This window comes from Sus scrofa, chromosome 10 (assembly GCF_000003025.6).
Source record: "Sus scrofa isolate TJ Tabasco breed Duroc chromosome 10, Sscrofa11.1, whole genome shotgun sequence".
Classification (NCBI taxonomy): Eukaryota; Metazoa; Chordata; class Mammalia; order Artiodactyla; family Suidae; genus Sus; species Sus scrofa.
Genome location: NC_010452.4, coordinates 22,863,008 through 22,881,743, shown reverse-complemented (window position 1 = coordinate 22,881,743; position 18,736 = coordinate 22,863,008). Strand labels below are relative to the sequence as shown.

Genomic DNA, 18,736 nt, shown 5'->3' with positions numbered 1-18,736 from the left:
CCCACATAATGGGAGATTCTCTCTTTACTTAAAACCCACAATCGTAACCTTAATTCCATCTACCAAATACCTTCCCAGCAACACCTAGCTCAGTGCTTGAGGAAGCGATTGGGGTCTGTAGCCAAGACAGGTTGACCCCTGAAACTACTCACAGGGACCGGAGACATGGGGGGGGGGGTCATGGGACATGGGGAGGGGTCATGGGACATGGGGAGGGGTCATGGGACATGGGGGGCCTCCTGGGACATGGGGGCATCCTGGGACATGGGGGAGGGTCTTGGGACATGAGGGGTCCTAGGACTCGGGGGGTCTTTGGATACGGGAGGTATCCTGGGACATGGGGAGGGGCCATGGGACATTGCGGGGGGCATTCTGGGACACAGGGTCCTGGGATATGGGGAGTGGTCCTGGGACATGGGAAGGCCTCCTGGGACATGAGGAAGGCCCAGGGACATGGGGGGTTCTGGGACATGGGAGGTCCTAGGACATGGGGAGGGGTCCAGGGACATGGGGGGGGGCATCCTGAGACCTTGAAGTTTCAGGGCAAACCTGTGAGGGAGGGCATAGCCTGCTGGGTTGGAAGGTCAGGGAGGGTGTAGACGGCCGGCTGATCCAGAAGGCCTGGTGGGAAGTGTGCCAGGAACGCAGGGCTGTAACAGGTCCCCATGTCTGTGGGGTTGTGACAAGTGTGACCCTGGGGCCAGCCTGGCTCCCCAGGAGCTTGTCCACCTTTTGGGGGGAGGCCTCCTCTGGATGGAGGGAATAGAGCATGTCGGAGACAGGGTAAGGGGACCCCTGAGCCCCCCCCCAACATTCTAGTCCTTCCATTAGTCTGTGCTCTTAGGATTCTGTGCTCTTTATTGCCCAGCGCAGATGGCTATGTTTTTATAGTGGCTGTTCTAAATTGTTTATTAACTATTGCTGGCTCTGCTGGGATTCACAAAGGAAATGCCTTTCAGGAGTATTGGAGGCCAAGGAGTCCTCAGCAGGAACTGCCATCTGTGGCGAAAATGAGGTTAAAAACTGCCTGCATTTTTGACTGTAGGAATATGTTTATAACTTGCAAGCTCCAGCTTGCTTAGAAGGAGTGGCGATTTGCCCTGTCACTTGTCTAGAACTAAGTGTCACAAAGAACTATGGGGAAGGAATAAAAACGTCCTCCCACCGTGTGACCAGAGACCTCAGTTTTCCGCCCTGTAAAATGGGTGGAAAAAACTCCTGCCTGATTATTGCAGATTGTTATGAGGGGTAGATCCAATTAGCAGAGAAAATTAATTCCTGAAGAGACCCTGTTGTTATTGTTATAAGCGTGGCTACTTTTATTCTTTTTTCTTTTTAGGGCAGCACATGCAGCCTAGGGAAGTTCCCAGGCTAGGGGTGAAATTGGAGCTGCAGCTGCCGGCCCAGCCTACACCACAGCAATGCGGGATCTGAGCCGCATCTGCGATCTACGCTGCTGCTTGTGGCAACGTCGGATCCTTAACCCACTGAGAGAGGCCAGGGATGAAGCCTGAGTCCTCAAGGACACTACATTGGGTTCTTAACCCACTGAGCTGCAATGGGAACTCACTACTTTTATTCTTATTCTCCTTATTTGCATAGAATCTAAATGCAATTTGGGATTTTAACGTGGCCTCAAGACGAGGGAAAAGAGTACGTGGGGGGCTGTGCTGGGTCTTTCCCAGTGAAAATTGCTTATCATTGATCTGCTTCTGCCTGATTTCTTAACCAGCATGGTGTTTATTTAGGTCTTTTTGTCTTTTTAGGGGCGCACCAGTGACATATGGAGGTTCCCAGCCTAGGGGTCCAATCGGAGATACAGCTGCCAGCCTACACCACAGCCACAGCAACACGGGATCCCAAGCCACGTCTTTGACCTACACCACAGCTCACGGCAGTGCTGGATCCTTAACCCACTGAGCAAGGCCAGGGGTCGAACCTGCAACCTCATGGTTCCTGGATGGATTTGTTTTCTGCTGCACAAAGGGAACTCCAGTCAATTTATTCTTAACCTAGGGTATCGGCATATAGGTCTTTGCTCCTGGAAGGGTGGTCTGAGGATGTGCAGTGTCTGTGTCACCTGGGAGCTCGTTACACCTGCAGAAAAGCAGTTAGAAATGCCCCATCCCAGACCTGCTAATCAGAATCTACATTTTTAATAAGGTCTCCAGGTGGATTGTGGGACTCTTCAGATTTGAAAGCACTGCTACAGATAACAGAGTGAAGCAATCATATTTCTTTTAATTATTCTCTAAAAAATTTTTATGGTGTGTGGCTTTTATTTTTTATTTTATTTTTATTTTTGGCTGCACCCCTGGCATGTGGAAGTTCCTGAGGCTGGGATTTAACCCGAGCCACAGCAGAAACAGCGCTGGGTCTTAGGCTACAAGGGAACTCCTTTTAAAAAATAATTCTATAACTCAGATTTACCCCTAGGATCCCAGCTAGGGGTTGAATCAAAGATGAAGCTGCAGGCCTGCACCACAGCCACAGCAATGCCAGGTCCGAGCCTTGTCTGTGACTTACACCACAGCTCAACGAAACACCAGATCCTTAACCCACTGAGCAAGGCCAGGGATTGAAACTGCATCCTCATGGATACTAGTCAGATTCATTTCCACTGAGCCACGACAGGAACTCCAGGAGTGATTTTTAATGCAAAATATATAAATTATCATTTGCATTTGATGCTATTGCAGATAGAAGAAATTTCTGGTTTAAGAAGGACACGAGGCCATGCAGATGAGAGAAGCATGATTGACACACTATGTCCTTAAGGAGGGCATCGGGTTGGGAGAGCGGCCAATTTGTCTTGAAGTGGTGGCTGTGTGACACCACTCTGGCTTAGGTGACAGGTGACCAGGTTGGCAAGTGATTTTTCTAGAGTGGCGTCTGTCTACATTGTACGTGGAAATTCCACTGCGTGCGGGCTTGAGGAAATGTCAGTTGTCCATAACAAGAAATGCGTTAACTTCCCTGTCTCCTTGTCTGTAAAACCCCACGTCCCATCTGAGGGCAGACCCCGGAGGCACCACCCTGGGCAGGTGCCCAGGACCGTCTCTCCACGCTTCCCCGCCTCCTTCTTAAGCCGGGCCCCGCCCCCTTTCCTGCAGGACCACAGCAGCCTCCTTTGCCCCGCCTCCCGGAAGTCCCGTCTCCGCCCAGGCGCAGGGTCTCGCCCCGCCCCTTCCCCCCCCAACCCCCGGGGCTTTCTCCCCTTCCTTGTTTCTCCCCTGCACCCAGGCTGCGATGCCCTCACCTCGGGGCGACACAGCCTTCGTGAAAAACGGTCCAGATGGCTGTTCCCTCTTTGCTCAGATTTCTCTCAGATCCTCTCCTGCCCACCGGCCCTTTCCATCTCCCGCTTTGGTTTCATCCTGGCACCTGTCGTCATCACCTGATAGAGCACATATTTAGGATTTTACCTATTTTTGTCTCTTCTCACTAGGATTCAAACTCCATCAGTAGAGCATGCGCTCTGTGCCCAGAAACAGCCTTACATTGAATAATAGCTAATCAATATGCGTTGATAGAAGGAGTGAACTGACAGCAGGAAGGGCAGGCTTTGAGGGGCGTCATTGATGAGAATTGCAGGCGGTGTGGCTCAACTCCGGTGTGGTCAGTCTGATGCCACCTACAAGTGTTCAGCTCTTCCTTTGTGAAATTGAACCCCAGAGTTGCTAATGAGCCGCAGTTTGTCAGATTTTTTTTTTTTTTTTTTTTTTTTTTTTGTCTTTTTAGGGCTGCATCCACGGCATATGGAGGTTCCCAGGCTAGGGGTCTAATCAGAGCTGTCGCCACCGGCCTACACCACAGCCACAGCAACACCAGATCTGAGCTGCATCTTCGTTCTACACCACAGCTCACGGCAATACCAGATCCTTAACCCACTGAGCGAGGCCAGGGATCGAAACTGCAACCTCGTGGTTCCTAGTCGGATTTGTTTCTGCTGTGCCACAACAGGAACTCCAGTTTGTCAGATTATAGATCTTTCTTTCCTTATCAATGTTGGCGTAATGCTCAGAAGACCATGGTTAGCAGCCGAGGCGGATGCAGAGCAGAAAGCTCCTAAATCATCACCACTGTTTATCTTCTGTTAGGATCATATCCTCTTCGTCTAGTCCCCTTTGCTTCCAGTTTTCCTGCTTAGACCCTAGAGTCTGTGCCACTTTGAACTGATGGGATATTGGTTTCAGGGGGAAGGTTTTCTAAGTGACCCACGTGTTGTCTCAAATCATTAGCCCAAATCAAGGACAAGCAAACTTCTGTAAAAGGCTGGAGAGAAAATGTTTCAGGCTTTGCAAGCAAGGCGTGGTCTTTGCTGCAGACCTAGATGATACCGACATTTGTGTGGTTGCATCACAGCAAAAGTTTACAAAAGCACACAATTTACAAAGTCTGTGGAATTTGGCACATCGGCCATAGTTGTGTGACCAATGGCCTAAATACAAGTCATGTATTTCTAGACCATGAGTCCTAGAGGGCAGGAATGCTGTTTTATTTTTTATTTATTTATTTTTACCTTTTTGCCATTCCTTCGGCATATGGAGGTTCCCAGGCTAGGGGTCAAATCAGAGCTGCAGCTGCCGGCCTACACCAGAGCCACAGCAACTCGGGATCCAAGCCGTGTCTGCAACCTACACCACAGCTCACGGCAACGCTGGATCCCCAACCCACTGAGCAAGGCCAGGGATCGAACCCTCAACCTCATGGTTCCTAGTCAGATTCATTAACCCATGAGCCAAGATGGGAACTCCCAGGAATGCTGTTTAACACATATATTAAGTGCAAAGGAATAGCGACTGAATAAGGAAATGTATATGGGAGTCCCTGCTGTGTGCTATAGTTAAGGATCTGGCATTGCCACAGCTGTGGGTAGGTCTCAGCTGTGGCTTGGATTCAGTCCCTGGCCCAGGAACTTCCATATGCTGCGGGTGCAGCCAAAAAAAGAAAAAAAAAGGAAATATATATGCATATATAAACTTTAAGACAAATCCATGGGTAATTTCTTTTTCCTTTTTAGGGCTGCACTTGTGGGATATGGAAGTTCCTGGGCTAGGGGTTGAATCAGAGCTGCAGCTGCCAGCCTACACCCCAGCCACAGAAACTGGGGATCTGAGCCGCGTCTGGCACCTGCACCACAGCTTGTGGTCATTCCAGACCCCTAAACTGCTGAGTGAGGCCAGGGATTGAACCTGCATCCTCATGGACTCTATGTTGGATTCTTGACATGCTGAGCCACAATAAGAATTAAGAATCCATGGGTAATTTTACATTGGATGCTACTGGTTACAAGGGCAATGCCTGGTGGCCAGTCCTCCCATGGCTGAGGACTTGGGGTGCTGGACCTGATGGGGAGGAATGTGTCCCCAGAGGAGACTCATATCATCACTTCTAAGACACAAGCCTTCCCAATTTCACTTGCTCCAAGCAGGACATGTCTTACAATGATGTCAGAAAGATGTTTCCTTTTCAGTAGTGTGTAAAATAATGCCATGTCTCGCAACGATGTGAGATGAATCCCACTTCGATGTGAAGAAATGAGATCTTTCTCACTTGGATTTTCAGAGCAAAGAGGGACCAAACAAAATATCCACCTGAGTAAGAACTCTATGGTCTATAATGTAATAATTGCAAGGCTGATGAAACTAATATCATCTGTATCTTTTTTTTTTTTTTGGTCTTTTGAGGGCCAAACCTGCAGCCTATGGTGGTTCCCAGGCTAGAGATTGAATCGGAGCTGTTGCTGCTGGCCACAGCCACAGCAACACCAGATCTGAGATGCATCTGCGACCTCTACCACAGCTCATGGCAACCCTGGATCCTTAACCCACTGAGCGAGGCCAGGGATCGAACCCTCATCCTCATGGATACTACTCAGATTGATTTCTGCTGAGCTACGAGGGAGGGGAATGCCCTGTCCTCTGTATCTTACATGCTATTGCCTGCTTTAACTTCCAAACAATATGAATATTCACGGTGCATTAACAGACACTAAAAAGTCAGGGGGGCTTTCACATTTTGGACCGTAATGGCTTTAGGAATTCGTTTCTAAGTCATGGTTCCTTTTTCCTAGATAATCAGGGATCTATTGATCTAGAAATCATTAGTAAAAGTACCGGTTTAGATTGTTAGGTTCTCTTTGAAGGCAGTTATAAGAAAGATGTAGAGAAAGAGGTTCATACAAATTAGGATGTGTATGTCTTTTTCAAGGTGAAAAATCTTGAGTCCTTTTCAAATTATGTGTATTTTCAAATATATGTTAAATTATGGGAAAAGCAATTAAATATTTGATTCAACCCAACAAATATTTATTAAGCAGCTGTTACGAATAGATGCTGAGTTAAAAGATGATAAGGAAGCGTTCCCATCATGGTTCAGTGGTTAACGAACCTGACTGGCCTCCATGAGGACGCAGGTTCTATCCCTGGCCTTGCTCAATGGGTTAAGGATCCCACATTGCCGTGAGCTGTGGCGTAGGTTGCAGACGCAGCTCGGATCCCACATTGTTGTGGCTGTGGTGTAGGCCAGCAGCTATAGCTCCGATTTGCCCCCTAACCTGGGAACCTCCATATGCTGCAGGTGCAGCCCTAAAAAGACTAATGACAAAAAAAAAAAAAAAAAAAGATGCTAAGGATATGAACAGCCTTGGGTCCCTGACTGAGAGCCTGGCTGCCCAAAGCTTCCTGGTGGAGGACACGGGGCATGTGGTAGACTTAATTCCTTTTTAATTCTTTAGATTCATGTGATGGTGTATTACCCTACTGCGATGTGTGTTTTGCTTGTGCTGGGAACTTTGTGACTGCTATTTTGTAAGCATGGTTTTCTGAGCACACAGCAATTCATCAGAAGGAAGCAGGGAGGAAGGGCAGGCCAGCCTTTTGGCATCTGGGCTGGGACCTGGACCACGACTGTCTTAAGCTCCTGACTGCAGATGGATAAAGAGCTTCTTAGCTCTCCTCTGATAGGAGACATACAGGGCTGAAACTGACCACACAAGATGAGGGCAAGAATCCAGCGAGCTGGGGGCAAAGTCCTAGGGGCGTGGAGAGCAGAGTAACCCCATTTAAGGGTAGTCAGCCCTATGGTGGGGGACATGGGGACACAGGGCAGGCACGGGGAGAGGTGAGTCCTCCTGGCCTCCCCCCGCATCTCAGGGAGCTTGATGCTTTCTCAGGGATGTCCCCAGAGGTGGTGGGTGTGCCGTTCCCAAGTTTGCAAAGCCACTGTCACTCCCCGCCACCCACCATCCACACTTCCAGCCAGGGGTTGAAGGAAGCGGTGACCCCGTTGTAGGCACTGAGGGGGTGACCGAAGCTATTTTCCATCCTGCCCTCCCAAGAAATCCCTGGTGAGAGACAGAAGGGAGCTCCTAGCCTTTATGCTGCCGGGCCGGCTCAAGACTGAGATGATTAATAACGCCTGTTCCACGAACTGATTACAAGATAAGCAGGCTTTGGGTCTCCCTCTTCCCCATCAGGATCATGTACACACAATGTAAAAACATCCGTGCCCCCCCGCTTGGCTCCCCACCTCCCCGCCCCACCTGCCAGGGGCTCTGTTGCGCATCAGATGATGTCTGGGAAAGTTTCCGCAGTGCTGGAAAAACAGGAACTTGGCACCTTGCTCCGTGGGTCATAAATCAGAGCCGGCTGGAAAGCCCCTGCTCCTAAGTGCCCTCGGAGCCGCTCCTGCCCCGCGTGGTGAAAATAAATGCAGGAAGTTCTGAGGATGCCTCCGTGGAGCAAAAAAAAAATGACACATAGCGGAGATCACGGGCCGTCACGCCCAACCCTCGATACCTTATTTGGCCACAGTTTGCCACAGAATGAGGTCATACGGCGGCCCTTTGAATGTCAGGAAAACAATTTCCCAGTCTCAGCGTTACCTGGCAGAGCCTAGGTGCCACCCTTTTCCTCTGCAGGGGGGCTCCTCACCTCACCTGCTGCGCCCCCCCCCATCCCTCCACGTTCTGAGCTCACACTTCTGTCCCTTCTGGGCTCTGAGTTTCCTCGTCTGTGACTCTCCTGTGGCATGTGGTTCCTATTTCTCATCCTATCCCTCCACAGGCACCTGTTGCTCAGGCTTTTATGCCTTTGTAAGCAGCAGCCACATCTAAATCGGTTGCACTCTCCTTAAATCTTTGGCCAGTAACATTGTACGCACCGATGTGGCTAAGATGCTTGAATTTTATTTTTTATTTTATTTTATTTTTTTACTGAAGTAATATTTTATTTTTGTATTTCTCTGGTGGCTTAAAGGTATGCCTATATTTGTAAAATGCCTATTTTTCCCCCGGAATAAATTTATATGAGATTGAATACAGCCATGGTGCCTGCATTTTAGCATCAGCAGTAACCCACACCCTTGAGTTCCTGTGACCTGAAAACAAAGCAAAACAAAAGCAGACAAAGAGAAAACCAGAAGAAAAAAAAAATCAGGAACCACGGAGACACACTTTTTTTTTTTTTTTTTTTTAAATCTTTGTGCTTGGTTCTGGCAAGGTGGTGATTTTTCCAGATATGAAATTATCACCTGAGAAAGGTGTGTGTTCTGGCCTTTGGTGGATATGCATACTGACCTCAAGCGAAGCTGGGACAAGGGTTTGTCCCCAAGAGTCAGGGAGGGTGGTGAGGAAACGAAAAAGCAGAGGCGGAGTGAGTTTCAAAGTTTCTGTATTCATCCCCTGTGATACGCAGGGCTCCTTGCCAGCCACCAGCTCTGTGACCTTAGGAAACTATAGTGTTTCAGCCCCAGATTCCTCATCCACGATGCCCCCAAGCTAAACAATGCCCACCTTGGAGGCGTGTTGTAAGAATAAAAGGAGGTAATTTCATGAAACAAGGACTTTGCACGTTTCAGGGCACAGACTTTTCTCATCAGGGACACAGGGAGTGGGTGGTGGGGAGGAACCGTGTCTGGTGGCCCTTGTCAGGAGAGGGGGGAGGCCTCCCTTCCTCCCCCCGGGGTGGGGCTGCACACTTTCAGCTCCTTGAAAGGGGGGGGACTTGCCTCCCACTTCCCCCGGGAGCTTGGCTGCAATCCAGGCCACACAATGGTTGTAGGGACATTTGACACTCAAATAACACAAGGCCACACGGCAGGAGCAGAGGGGGAAATAAAACCTGTTACAGCCACACCAGGGGCGACACAGCACGTGTTTCCACACTTATTTATAGACGCTGCTCCAACTCTGCAGCAGAGAGCTTTTGACAGTCCTAATTTATTTCTGGGGGAAAATCCTCGGGACCAGTTTTTTTTTTTTTTTTATCTTTTTAATAGCAAGGGCTTTAGTCAGTGGGCTGAAGGCATGTGAGCCAGAATGACAGGCACAAGATGCTTTTTTCTCCATGCACATTGTTGCCTTGGATTCGCATAGTCCTTAGTAATGGAGGCAGTGAGGATGTTTCTCAACTGACTTTGTGACCAAATAAACAGGGAAACTACTAGCCAGGATGAGAAAGTTAGGGGAGCTAATTACACTGTGGTCAGGATGGATGTTGGGGCCAGAGGTGGTGGTGATGGTGACGTTTCCTGCCCAGAAGCTTTACAAATAGAGGTTTTTACCTCCGTTGTCATCTGTGTAAGACTCCAAAGAACTTGTATGTTGTGAGTGTTCCCGAGGCCCTGGGCAGCTGACACCTGTTTTCGATATCCATGGTTATAACCCAGCCCTCTTTTTCTTACTGAAACAAATAACATTTTCATGTTTTGGGTGCCACTATTTAAAAAAAAAAAAAAGTGTCTGTCACCATTGCTTCTTTTGAGTATGAAGAAGAGGCTCCGTTGGAGTTCCTGTTGTGGGTTAAGACCCTGACTTGTATCCATGAGGATGCGGGTTCAATCCCTGGCCTCACTCAGTGGGTTAAGGATCTGGCATTGGTGTGAGCTGCAGTGTAGGTTGCAGACTTGGTTCAGATCTGTCATTGCCCTGGCTGTGGTGTAGTCTGGCAGCTGCAGCTGCAATTCAACACTTAGCCTGGGAACTTCCATATGCCACCAGGGGCGCCCCTAAAAAGAAAAAAAAAAAGAAAGAAAGAAACGGCTCCATTAATGAGTTTGGGTCTAATGGGATGTCTCGGTTTTTGCTTTCAGGACAAGGTCTGGAATCAAACAGGACTGTGTGAATCTGGCTCGTATTGGCTGTAAGACTGGGGCAAGTTACATAATAACTTCTGTAAACCCTCTGTTTCCTCATCCTATGATGGGGTTGCTTGAGGATTAAATAAAATCATTTTTGTGTTGATGAGGACAAAAGCTAAGCTTTTGAAACAAAGAGACCCCAAGATACAGTGGCTTAAATAACAGCCGTTAATTTCTCTCTCACCCGAGTCTGGTCAGTGGACTCTGCTCACCAGGTCCTTTGGGGACTCAGGTACTTCCATCCATTGCACCTCAGTCCCCAGACAGTCACCTAGATTGCTGGCCACACCTGGGGTCCAGCCAGAGAAGGAGGTAAGAGTCAGAGTCAAGAAACAGTCTTGACTCTGAGGCTGGGGGAGACTGTGAAGTTGGGGGGGGTCACTTCTGCTCCTGTTCCATCGCCATTGGCTCATTGTAGTCACATGGTCGCACCTGCTGCAAAGAAGGCTGGGAAATGTAGTCTTTGCCTGAGGAGCCATGTGTCTAGGAATGTGTCTAGGGTGGCAGAGACAATTACAGGTTTGTCATAGTGTGTAGCCCACAATGCCTGGTATGTAACAAGTGCTTAAAGAGAGATGCTGTTATTTCCTTGAATTATTTCTAGGGTAAGTTCTTTGGATGCCTTTCCTCAACTAGATCGTTTGCTGGCACATTAGTAGTTGCTGAGTATTTCTCGGGTGAGAAATATTGGATTAGTAAACAAATGGCTCTTCCTGGTTAAGATGTTGCTATGGATGCTGATGCCATGTGTTTCTCAGGGCAACCTCTTTAATGTGCTCTTGGCTGTCAGGTCGTAGAAGGCGTCGTGAGGAAGGGCTGGGCAATCGAGTCCCAGCATCGTTCCTGGGTCACCTCACCTGACCTTGGGGTGGGTGGCAGGGAGGCACTGGCCCCCCAGAAGAGGTATACCTCAGGGAACCAGCACCTCCACTGCTGTGAGTTGCCTCCCACTCTATAGCAGATGTTAGAGAAGCAGTTGTGAATGAACGAATAGAATTTTTCAAAAAAGGAGACACTTTGCTTTGCAGAATGCTCACCATTGCTTGTCATTGGTTGTTGTAAGGAGGCGTGGCTCTGACATGTTTGTCAAGTTGTGATTTCTCTCCCGAGTCATAGGTAAACACCGTCATGAGTTTTGTACATTCATCTTGCACACACTCAGGTCTCTAGAGGTGGCTGGATCATGCCTGCCAGCATCTCGTCCCAGCAGCTGACTCCAAAGGCACAAGCAAATTCCAGGGAGGGAAGCAGTGTGGGGAGAGGGCCTTCCTGGACTTCTGGACCAGCAGTGGAACTCTTGGACTTGGTTCTGGAGGGTCATCAAAGGAGACCCAGCCATCTGATGTAGGAAGTGAGGCCCCAATACGGTCAATTCCAGCCTCATGCGGAGCAGTCCTGAGAAATCACCACCCTCCAAGAAAGGTGGTTTCATTGTCGAACAGCTCTGATGGGAGGACATTTTTTCTTCTGGTTTTTTTTTTTTTTTGGTCTTTTTAGGGCCGCATATAGAGGTTCTCAGGCTAGGGGTCGAATTGGAGCTACAGTTGCCAGTCTATACCACAGCCACAGCAACGTGGGATCCAGGCCAAATCTATTATCTACACCACAGCTCACGGCAACCCCGGATCCTTAACCTACTGAGCAAGGCCAGGGATCGAACCTGTGTCCTCATGGATGCTAGTCAGATTCATTTCCACTGAACCACGACTGGAGCTCCTTCCTTCCTATGTTGCAGTAATCATTCTCCCCATATCTACCTATTCCATTCTTTTTTTTTTTTTTTTTTTTTTTTTTTTTTTTGTCTTTTCTAGGGCTGCTCCTGCAGCATATGGAGGTTCCAAGGCTAGGGGTCGAATCGGAGCTGTAGCCGCTGGTCTACACCACAGCCACAGCAATGCCAGATCTGAGCTGCATCTCCAGCCTACCCCACAGTTCACGGCCACGCCGGATCCTTAACCCACTGAGCAAGGCCAGGGATTGAACCCGCAACCTCATGGTTCCTAGTTGGATGCGTTAACCACTGCGCCACGAAGGGAACTCCTACCTATTCCATTCTTAACTGATTTTCCATTCCCTGGGGCCACAAGGCACATTTCTAACTCTCCTGCTGTTTCTTCAGATGTTGTGTTGAGTGCCTTGAATTCATAATAGAGCAACGCCATTCTCACCGCCTGGTTTTTTGCATTTGATTGTGTGTTCAGCCATCTCCAGTCTTCTCCTGGTTTCCTGATCCTTTAGTGTCGTGCTTACGCCTGGGATGCTCAGCGATTAGTCACAGGGCACCCCCTCTGGCCTCCTTCCCTCTTTTCCAGCAACAATTAAACATGCACCATCTCACAGACGGGTTCTCAGCTTTTCTGCAAACAAAACCACCGTGGCAGCCCGATCTCCATCACCGAATTATTAATTCCCACCTTAACATAAAACAAATGCCTATGCGAAACCGTTAAAGCACTGCAGGGATATTTATTTTGAGTGACTAAACTATACGCTTCCTGTTCAGTGTTAAGGAAAATTGGTCCTTATTATTCCAGGGAGATGTCAACATCGGTAAGTGTCGCAGCGTGTTGACCTGCGTTGTGCAGCGCAAACCCTCCACATGGTTCTCATAAAAACACACATCAGAGATGGCTTCAAACTGAACGTCAAACTTAGTTAAAGGCACAGACCTCTTCAAAGGTCTTGCGAATATCGAATACAACAATCAAACGCACATCCGTGAGAACCATCCCCCTCCCCCCCAGGGGCTGTTTCATGCGGACGGATTCAGCAACTTTGGGAGAGCGATTTTAAGCGAGGAAAGTAAGAGCCTCTGCTCTCATCAGAATCACTTCCACCAGCTGCCAGGTTGGGCTTTGGAAAAACGCCCTCTCCACCAATTAAAAAAAAAAAGTATATATATATATATATACACACACATATATATATATATATATATACACACACACACATATACATATGTGTGTGTGTAACCATTGATTTAAAAATTACAAAAATTAAGTCCTATGTCTGCCTTGACCTGTGGGATAATTGCCTGGATGTAAACCGATGTAAAAGTTTATCAAACTGTATACTTTTCTGTAGCTTAAGTTATAGTTCAACAGAGTATGAATATAAGCATATTTTTTCACATTCCATGGGATGGCAGCACGAAGTTTTTTTAAGTTCTTCTCCGTGAGAGGTTAACAAAGGAGATGTGTTTTGTATGTTACTATTTAGTTACTTAAAAAAATCTTAGCTCTGGGAGCTCCCTTTGTGACTCAGCCCTGAGGACATGGGTTCGACCCCTGGCCTTGCTTTGTGGGTTAAGTTTCCGGTGTTGCCATAAGCTGTGGTGTAGGTTGCAGACATGGCTTGGATCTGGGTTTGTAGTGGCTGTGGTGTAACCTGGCAGCTGCAGCTCCCATTTGACTCCTAGCCTAGGAACTTCCATATGCCACAAGTGTGGCCCTAAAAAGTTTCCCATTGTGGCTCAACAGTAAAAAAATCGATGAGGATTCTGGTTCAATCCCCGGCCTTGCTCAGTGAGTGAGTGATCTGGCATTGCTGCAAGCTGTGGTATAGGTGGCAGATGTGGCTAGATCTGGTATGGCTGTGGCTGTGGTGTAGGCCAGCAGCTATAGCTCCGATTTGACCCCTAGCCTGGGAAGTTCCATATGCTGCAGGTGCAGTCCTAAAAAGAAAGAAAAAGAGAAAAAAAAATTAGGTCCGTAATCTACTAGACCTTGAGAATGCTGTTTTGGATCTGATTCCTTGGTGTCTTTCAGTAGGACCCTAAGAATTACTGTTTGCTTGGCAAAGGCATAACCACTCCTGGTCTTGAGGGGTAGGGACGGGAATGTGGGGGTGGGGGGGCTGGATCACCACACTTGGTAAGCCTTTTATATTCCGTGGCCAGGGCATTATTTTGTAATAGAGATAATTATTAAATTCCAAAATGCACTGTGGAGCTATTTTCTTGCTTGAAACATCTCCAAAGCTCAGCAGTGCGGAAGGAGGCTAGTGTCTAAAACATAAAGATGTTACTATTATTTATTTATTGTGGCTGCACCCATGCCACGTGGAAGTTCCTGAGCCGGGGATCAAACCCATGCCACAGCAGCAACCTGAGCCACAGCAGTGACAACACCAGATCCTTAACCTACTGAGCCACCAGGGAACTCCAAAATGCAAAGGCTGTTGTTTCTAAGTTCTCAATATTTGAATCGGTAACTTAATACATAGTGGCAGCTTGATGCCTGATCTTTTTCTCTGGGAACAAATTCTAGGAGTCACCCAGGTTTAGAAACAGTCCAGTGTCATGGTCCTGGATACACAGGTCCTGGGTTCCCATCCCCGCTCCTTTGCTGGCTAGTGTATCACTTTGAGCAGGAAGCTGGAAGAGGAGGATGCCCGGTGGAGCTGATCTGAGGACCCACCGAATGAACAAAGCACCTGCGAACCTCACTGGAACACAGAGAGTGTCACAGATACTGAAGCGGTTTCTGCCATTGGTTGTAACAGTAAATGATGCTTTATGTCATGATGACACAGAGATTGCAGTTTAATGCTTCAAACCCAGAGAAAGAAACGAGAGGGAAATGTATCTATTTGTGTGGAATTCATTTTGACTCCATTCCTAGTCCAGTATCTTGGTTCCTTAGAAGCTTTAGAATCCAACAGAATGACGACAGCATAAAATAAAAATGATCAGGCTGGGCATATCGATATTTATTGACATACTGAACAAAAATTCCATTTTGTGGAGAAATTCCTGGCAAGAACCGACATGACAATGTGTATTTCACCAACACAGGAAGGAACGTCAAGGAGGAACCGACTTCACACTCTAAACACCGCACGGATTCAGATCTAAGGGAGCGGCTGAAGATCTGTAATACAAAAACTCAGACATGACAGATTGTCTGTTTCTCAACATGGACCAACTCAACTCAACCAGGCCAAGCCAACAGCCTTCTTAGTGGAGCCTGCTTGTGCTAATAAATCCTGCCGTTGCTAAGGCATTTGCTAAGTAAATGCTGGGCTGCAAATGGTTAACTACGAGTACGGAGAGAAAATCACTAGCAAGCTTTGCATGGGCCACGGATGCCGAGCAGCAGTCTTTTTTTTTTTTTTTTTTTTGGCAGAGACTGTGGCCTGTGGAAGTTCCTGGACTAGGGATTGAACTCATGCCATAGCGGTGACAGCACTGGCTCCTTAACCCCTTGCACCACAAGAGAACTCCAATGGCATTTTTGTGTATCAGCTTCTGTCTTTAGTGTCACCAGCAGTGTGGCTGAGGCTCTGTATTGCATATCTTTCTAACGCTTCTCATGGTGTAATTTACTAGGTTAACCACTTACCAATATGTGACCTTTTTAGGTGTAATATTCAGTGGGGATGACAGCATATTTAAAATAAGAAAACAGGAACTTTGGGAATCAATGTACTTTTTAAAAAAATTTTTTGACCCTCCTTATAACTATTCCCCAAATCTAGAAATTTTCTCTACCCCCATTCCACACACGGGATGGATCCATTTCTTTAACTATTGGCTCGACTCCTCTCCAACTTGGTTCTTCACTGGGGAGATCAAAGATGCTACCGTTCTATGTACTTGGATGGGGACTCTGACCAGCTACTTTCCACCTCCTCCGAGCTGTGAGCTGTGGAGCTACACGGGCGAGCCAGCTCTGTGTGAGGAGCCGTGGACACCCGGCTTTGCCCACGGGTTACCCTTCCCGTGGACGTGTATTAGAGGTGTTTTACACAAATAATAAAATAAGCCTCTTTGTACACACAGAAGCAATACCTAATATCTTTGGTATACAACTTACGATGCTTGGAAAGAAAAACCAGGTAAGACCCCCACCCTTGCTGAAATTTACTTAAAAACAGAGAAAGCTACAAGTCACATAATTTACAATAGATATTAAATAAAACTACAGTAAGAATCATGAAGATTTACAGACATTTAATCAAGTGAGTGATTTTAATTCATTAAGACCCTTCTCTGTCCCTGACTATATGCCACTAACTTGAAAGACATGCTACAATAAACACATATTTGGTTTCTTCAGTTTTGGCTATATCTTATACAAAGGCGAAACCAAGGAACAATAAATTAGCATCATAATTGTCTACAGTTGAAACTATGATATACAATATAAATAAACTATTCAAAAGCCAGAAACATTTATGAAAAAAATTAAGGGACTAGGAGATACTTTTATTTTATCTTTTTTTTTTTTTTTTACAGTTTCTACACGTGATTGTGCCGCCGATAATCTCAACAAAATTAACGTCTAGATGAGATTCCCGCTTTTGATTTTAGTGTCTCACGACATACCATAATTAAGTAGTGTCAAAAATAATTACCAATCAGAAAAATAACGTTAAGGAAATTACTGCCTTCGCGATTTCGTTTTATCACAGCTCCCCCCTCCCCCCGGAGGACCTCAAGAATGTAAACACGCTATTTGCTTCGACGTTAAAGTAGGAACACTTTATTGGAGATCAGTGATGATCCACAGCTGCACGGCTACCTTCGAGAGTTGTGAAATAAGGCAAGACTTCCATACGTCCGGCATTGCCTGTGAATAATACTGACAGTGTGGTCTGGGGAGTCTGTTTTGCGATTCTCTGTCCTCCTCCGCGCTTTGTTCTACAGCAGACTTTGGTCTATGACTCCGAAAGCTCAGCATCACTCTGTTCCCTCCCCTTCCGGGGAAGAGGGGAATCACTTTGCTATCTTTCCAGGCCATGGGTAAAGATCTCCGTGTCCACACTCCGTTCAGGGGATACTCAATGGCCCCCAAAGTCCATCCATGTTATCTGTTCGCCCCCCCGTCTTTAATTTTGCATAGCTCAACATGCGTCAGTGTGATTTGAAACGACTCGGAACTGTGACGGTTTGACACCCCAGCAAAAATACGGTTCACCTTGCATTCTTCAATCAACTACAAACCTTGATGGTCAAAAAGACGGATGGAACCTCACGAGCCTTTCGGCTGCAAGTTTTTGGGAAATTCAACACTGCTAAAGCGAAAGCTTTATAAGTTTGTAGTCGCTGCCCTTAATATTAATGACTGCTTCTCTAAGATCAGAAGAGGGATACGGCCTGCTTTTTCGTTGTTTTTGTTTGTTTGTTTCTTTAAATATCATGAACACGTGACAAAACAAACCAGAACACATTTAAAATGGCAAGCTAACATAGTAATAGACAGTTCTTATTAGCGGTTTGCAGGTCTAAGACACAGACATTCAAAATTAGGTCTTCATGATTTGGTGGCGCTACTAGTGGGTGTGGCTGAGCACAAACCCTTAGTACAGATCCCAGGACCACAGGGCAGAAGATGCTGGGTCCTGGCAAGGAAGAGGGGAGGGCTGATCGAGGTGGAGCTGACGGACTCTCGGGAACTGTTTCCGTTCAGCTTTACCACGAGGGATTCCAGAAGCTCAGACCCCCTCTGCGTACGCCTAATGAATAACACGGGTCAGTTCCTAGATTTCTGCACAGCGGAGATCAGTTTACCTTTACAAGAACTGTGCCGGCGGTCTTTGTTCTGGCGCCACGTTGGTGTCCACCTGCGAGTTCCGTCCACTCCACCATAATGTCTTTTCTACAGAATCCTTTGGGGAATGTGAAGCCATTTGATTCACAGTTTGCAATACAAATACCCTGATACATCATTCCTTTGCTAGTACGTAGTTGATGATTATGCCTTTGAAAATTCAATAGCTTTTCAACCAAGTTTCTCATTAGTGTTGCTTAGAGCCGTTCAGAATTTTTTTTTTTTGGGGGGGGGGATTTTTTTTCTCCTTTCTTCCTGTTCTTCCTCCCCGCCTCCCTCACCACCAATCCCTTTCTGGTTTGGAAGCCGAGCTCCTAAGCGCTGTGACTAAGCTCTTTTGGCATGCAACATTTCAATCAGGAGATTGTTGTAGGGCACATCCCCGTTCAGGTGCTTATAGTACAGGTATTCCTCCGCCTGCATGCTGATGGCCCGGATTTCAGGTAGTCGAAGCAGCAGCTGCCCGAATTTCTCCGTCTGCTGCGGGTAGTTGCACATGGTGTAATCCAGCAGGGCAGCATTGACTTGCTCCTGGACGCCTTCGACCAGCTGGAAGTTCTCAAGGTTTTTGACATCTGCAGTTTAAAAAAAAAGCACAATATCTCCATGACTTCTGAATTCTTGTTTACTGCAGCAGTGTGTTCCATTAAGGAATGTATTTCTCTCCCCCTGACACAAAGCATCCTTTGGACACTGCTGAATATTCAGCAAGCCCCCTTGGCCAAGCTTCCCGGGAAAAGGATCACAAAAGAGCCTTAGAAGAAGGTCTTGTTGAAATTCTGCCTCTACCTCCAATCAATTAGACACCAATGGATTTTGAGCAAGGTCAACTCTTTTCACATCTCACAAAAGGAAAGGTTGGAGGATTCCTCACGTAAAGGGATCATAATATACTGCCAGCAAATGAGTCCCCAGAGGAAGGCCTATCTTAACCCAGTATATTACACAATTCATATAATTCTGTATTAATTTTTCTGACCCAAGGTGAAATCTGTCCAGGGTATGATGTAGTTAATTCTAATAAAAAGTGACAGGGTTCT

At 47.0% G+C, this 18,736-nt stretch overlaps 1 protein-coding gene across 5 annotated transcripts in view; it reads right to left on the bottom strand.

Annotated features, from left to right (window-relative positions):
* NR5A2 (nuclear receptor subfamily 5 group A member 2) overlaps positions 14,839 to 18,736 on the bottom strand; it is a 139,041-nt gene continuing 135,143 nt past the window's right edge. For 2 of the 5 annotated variants that reach the window (XM_021064002.1, XM_021064003.1), the window contains exon 7: positions 16,080 to 18,271. In XM_021064002.1, coding sequence (XP_020919661.1) covers positions 18,024 to 18,271 — 248 coding nt within the window. In that variant the 3' untranslated portion in view covers positions 16,080 to 18,023. 5 annotated transcript variants of the gene reach the window in all.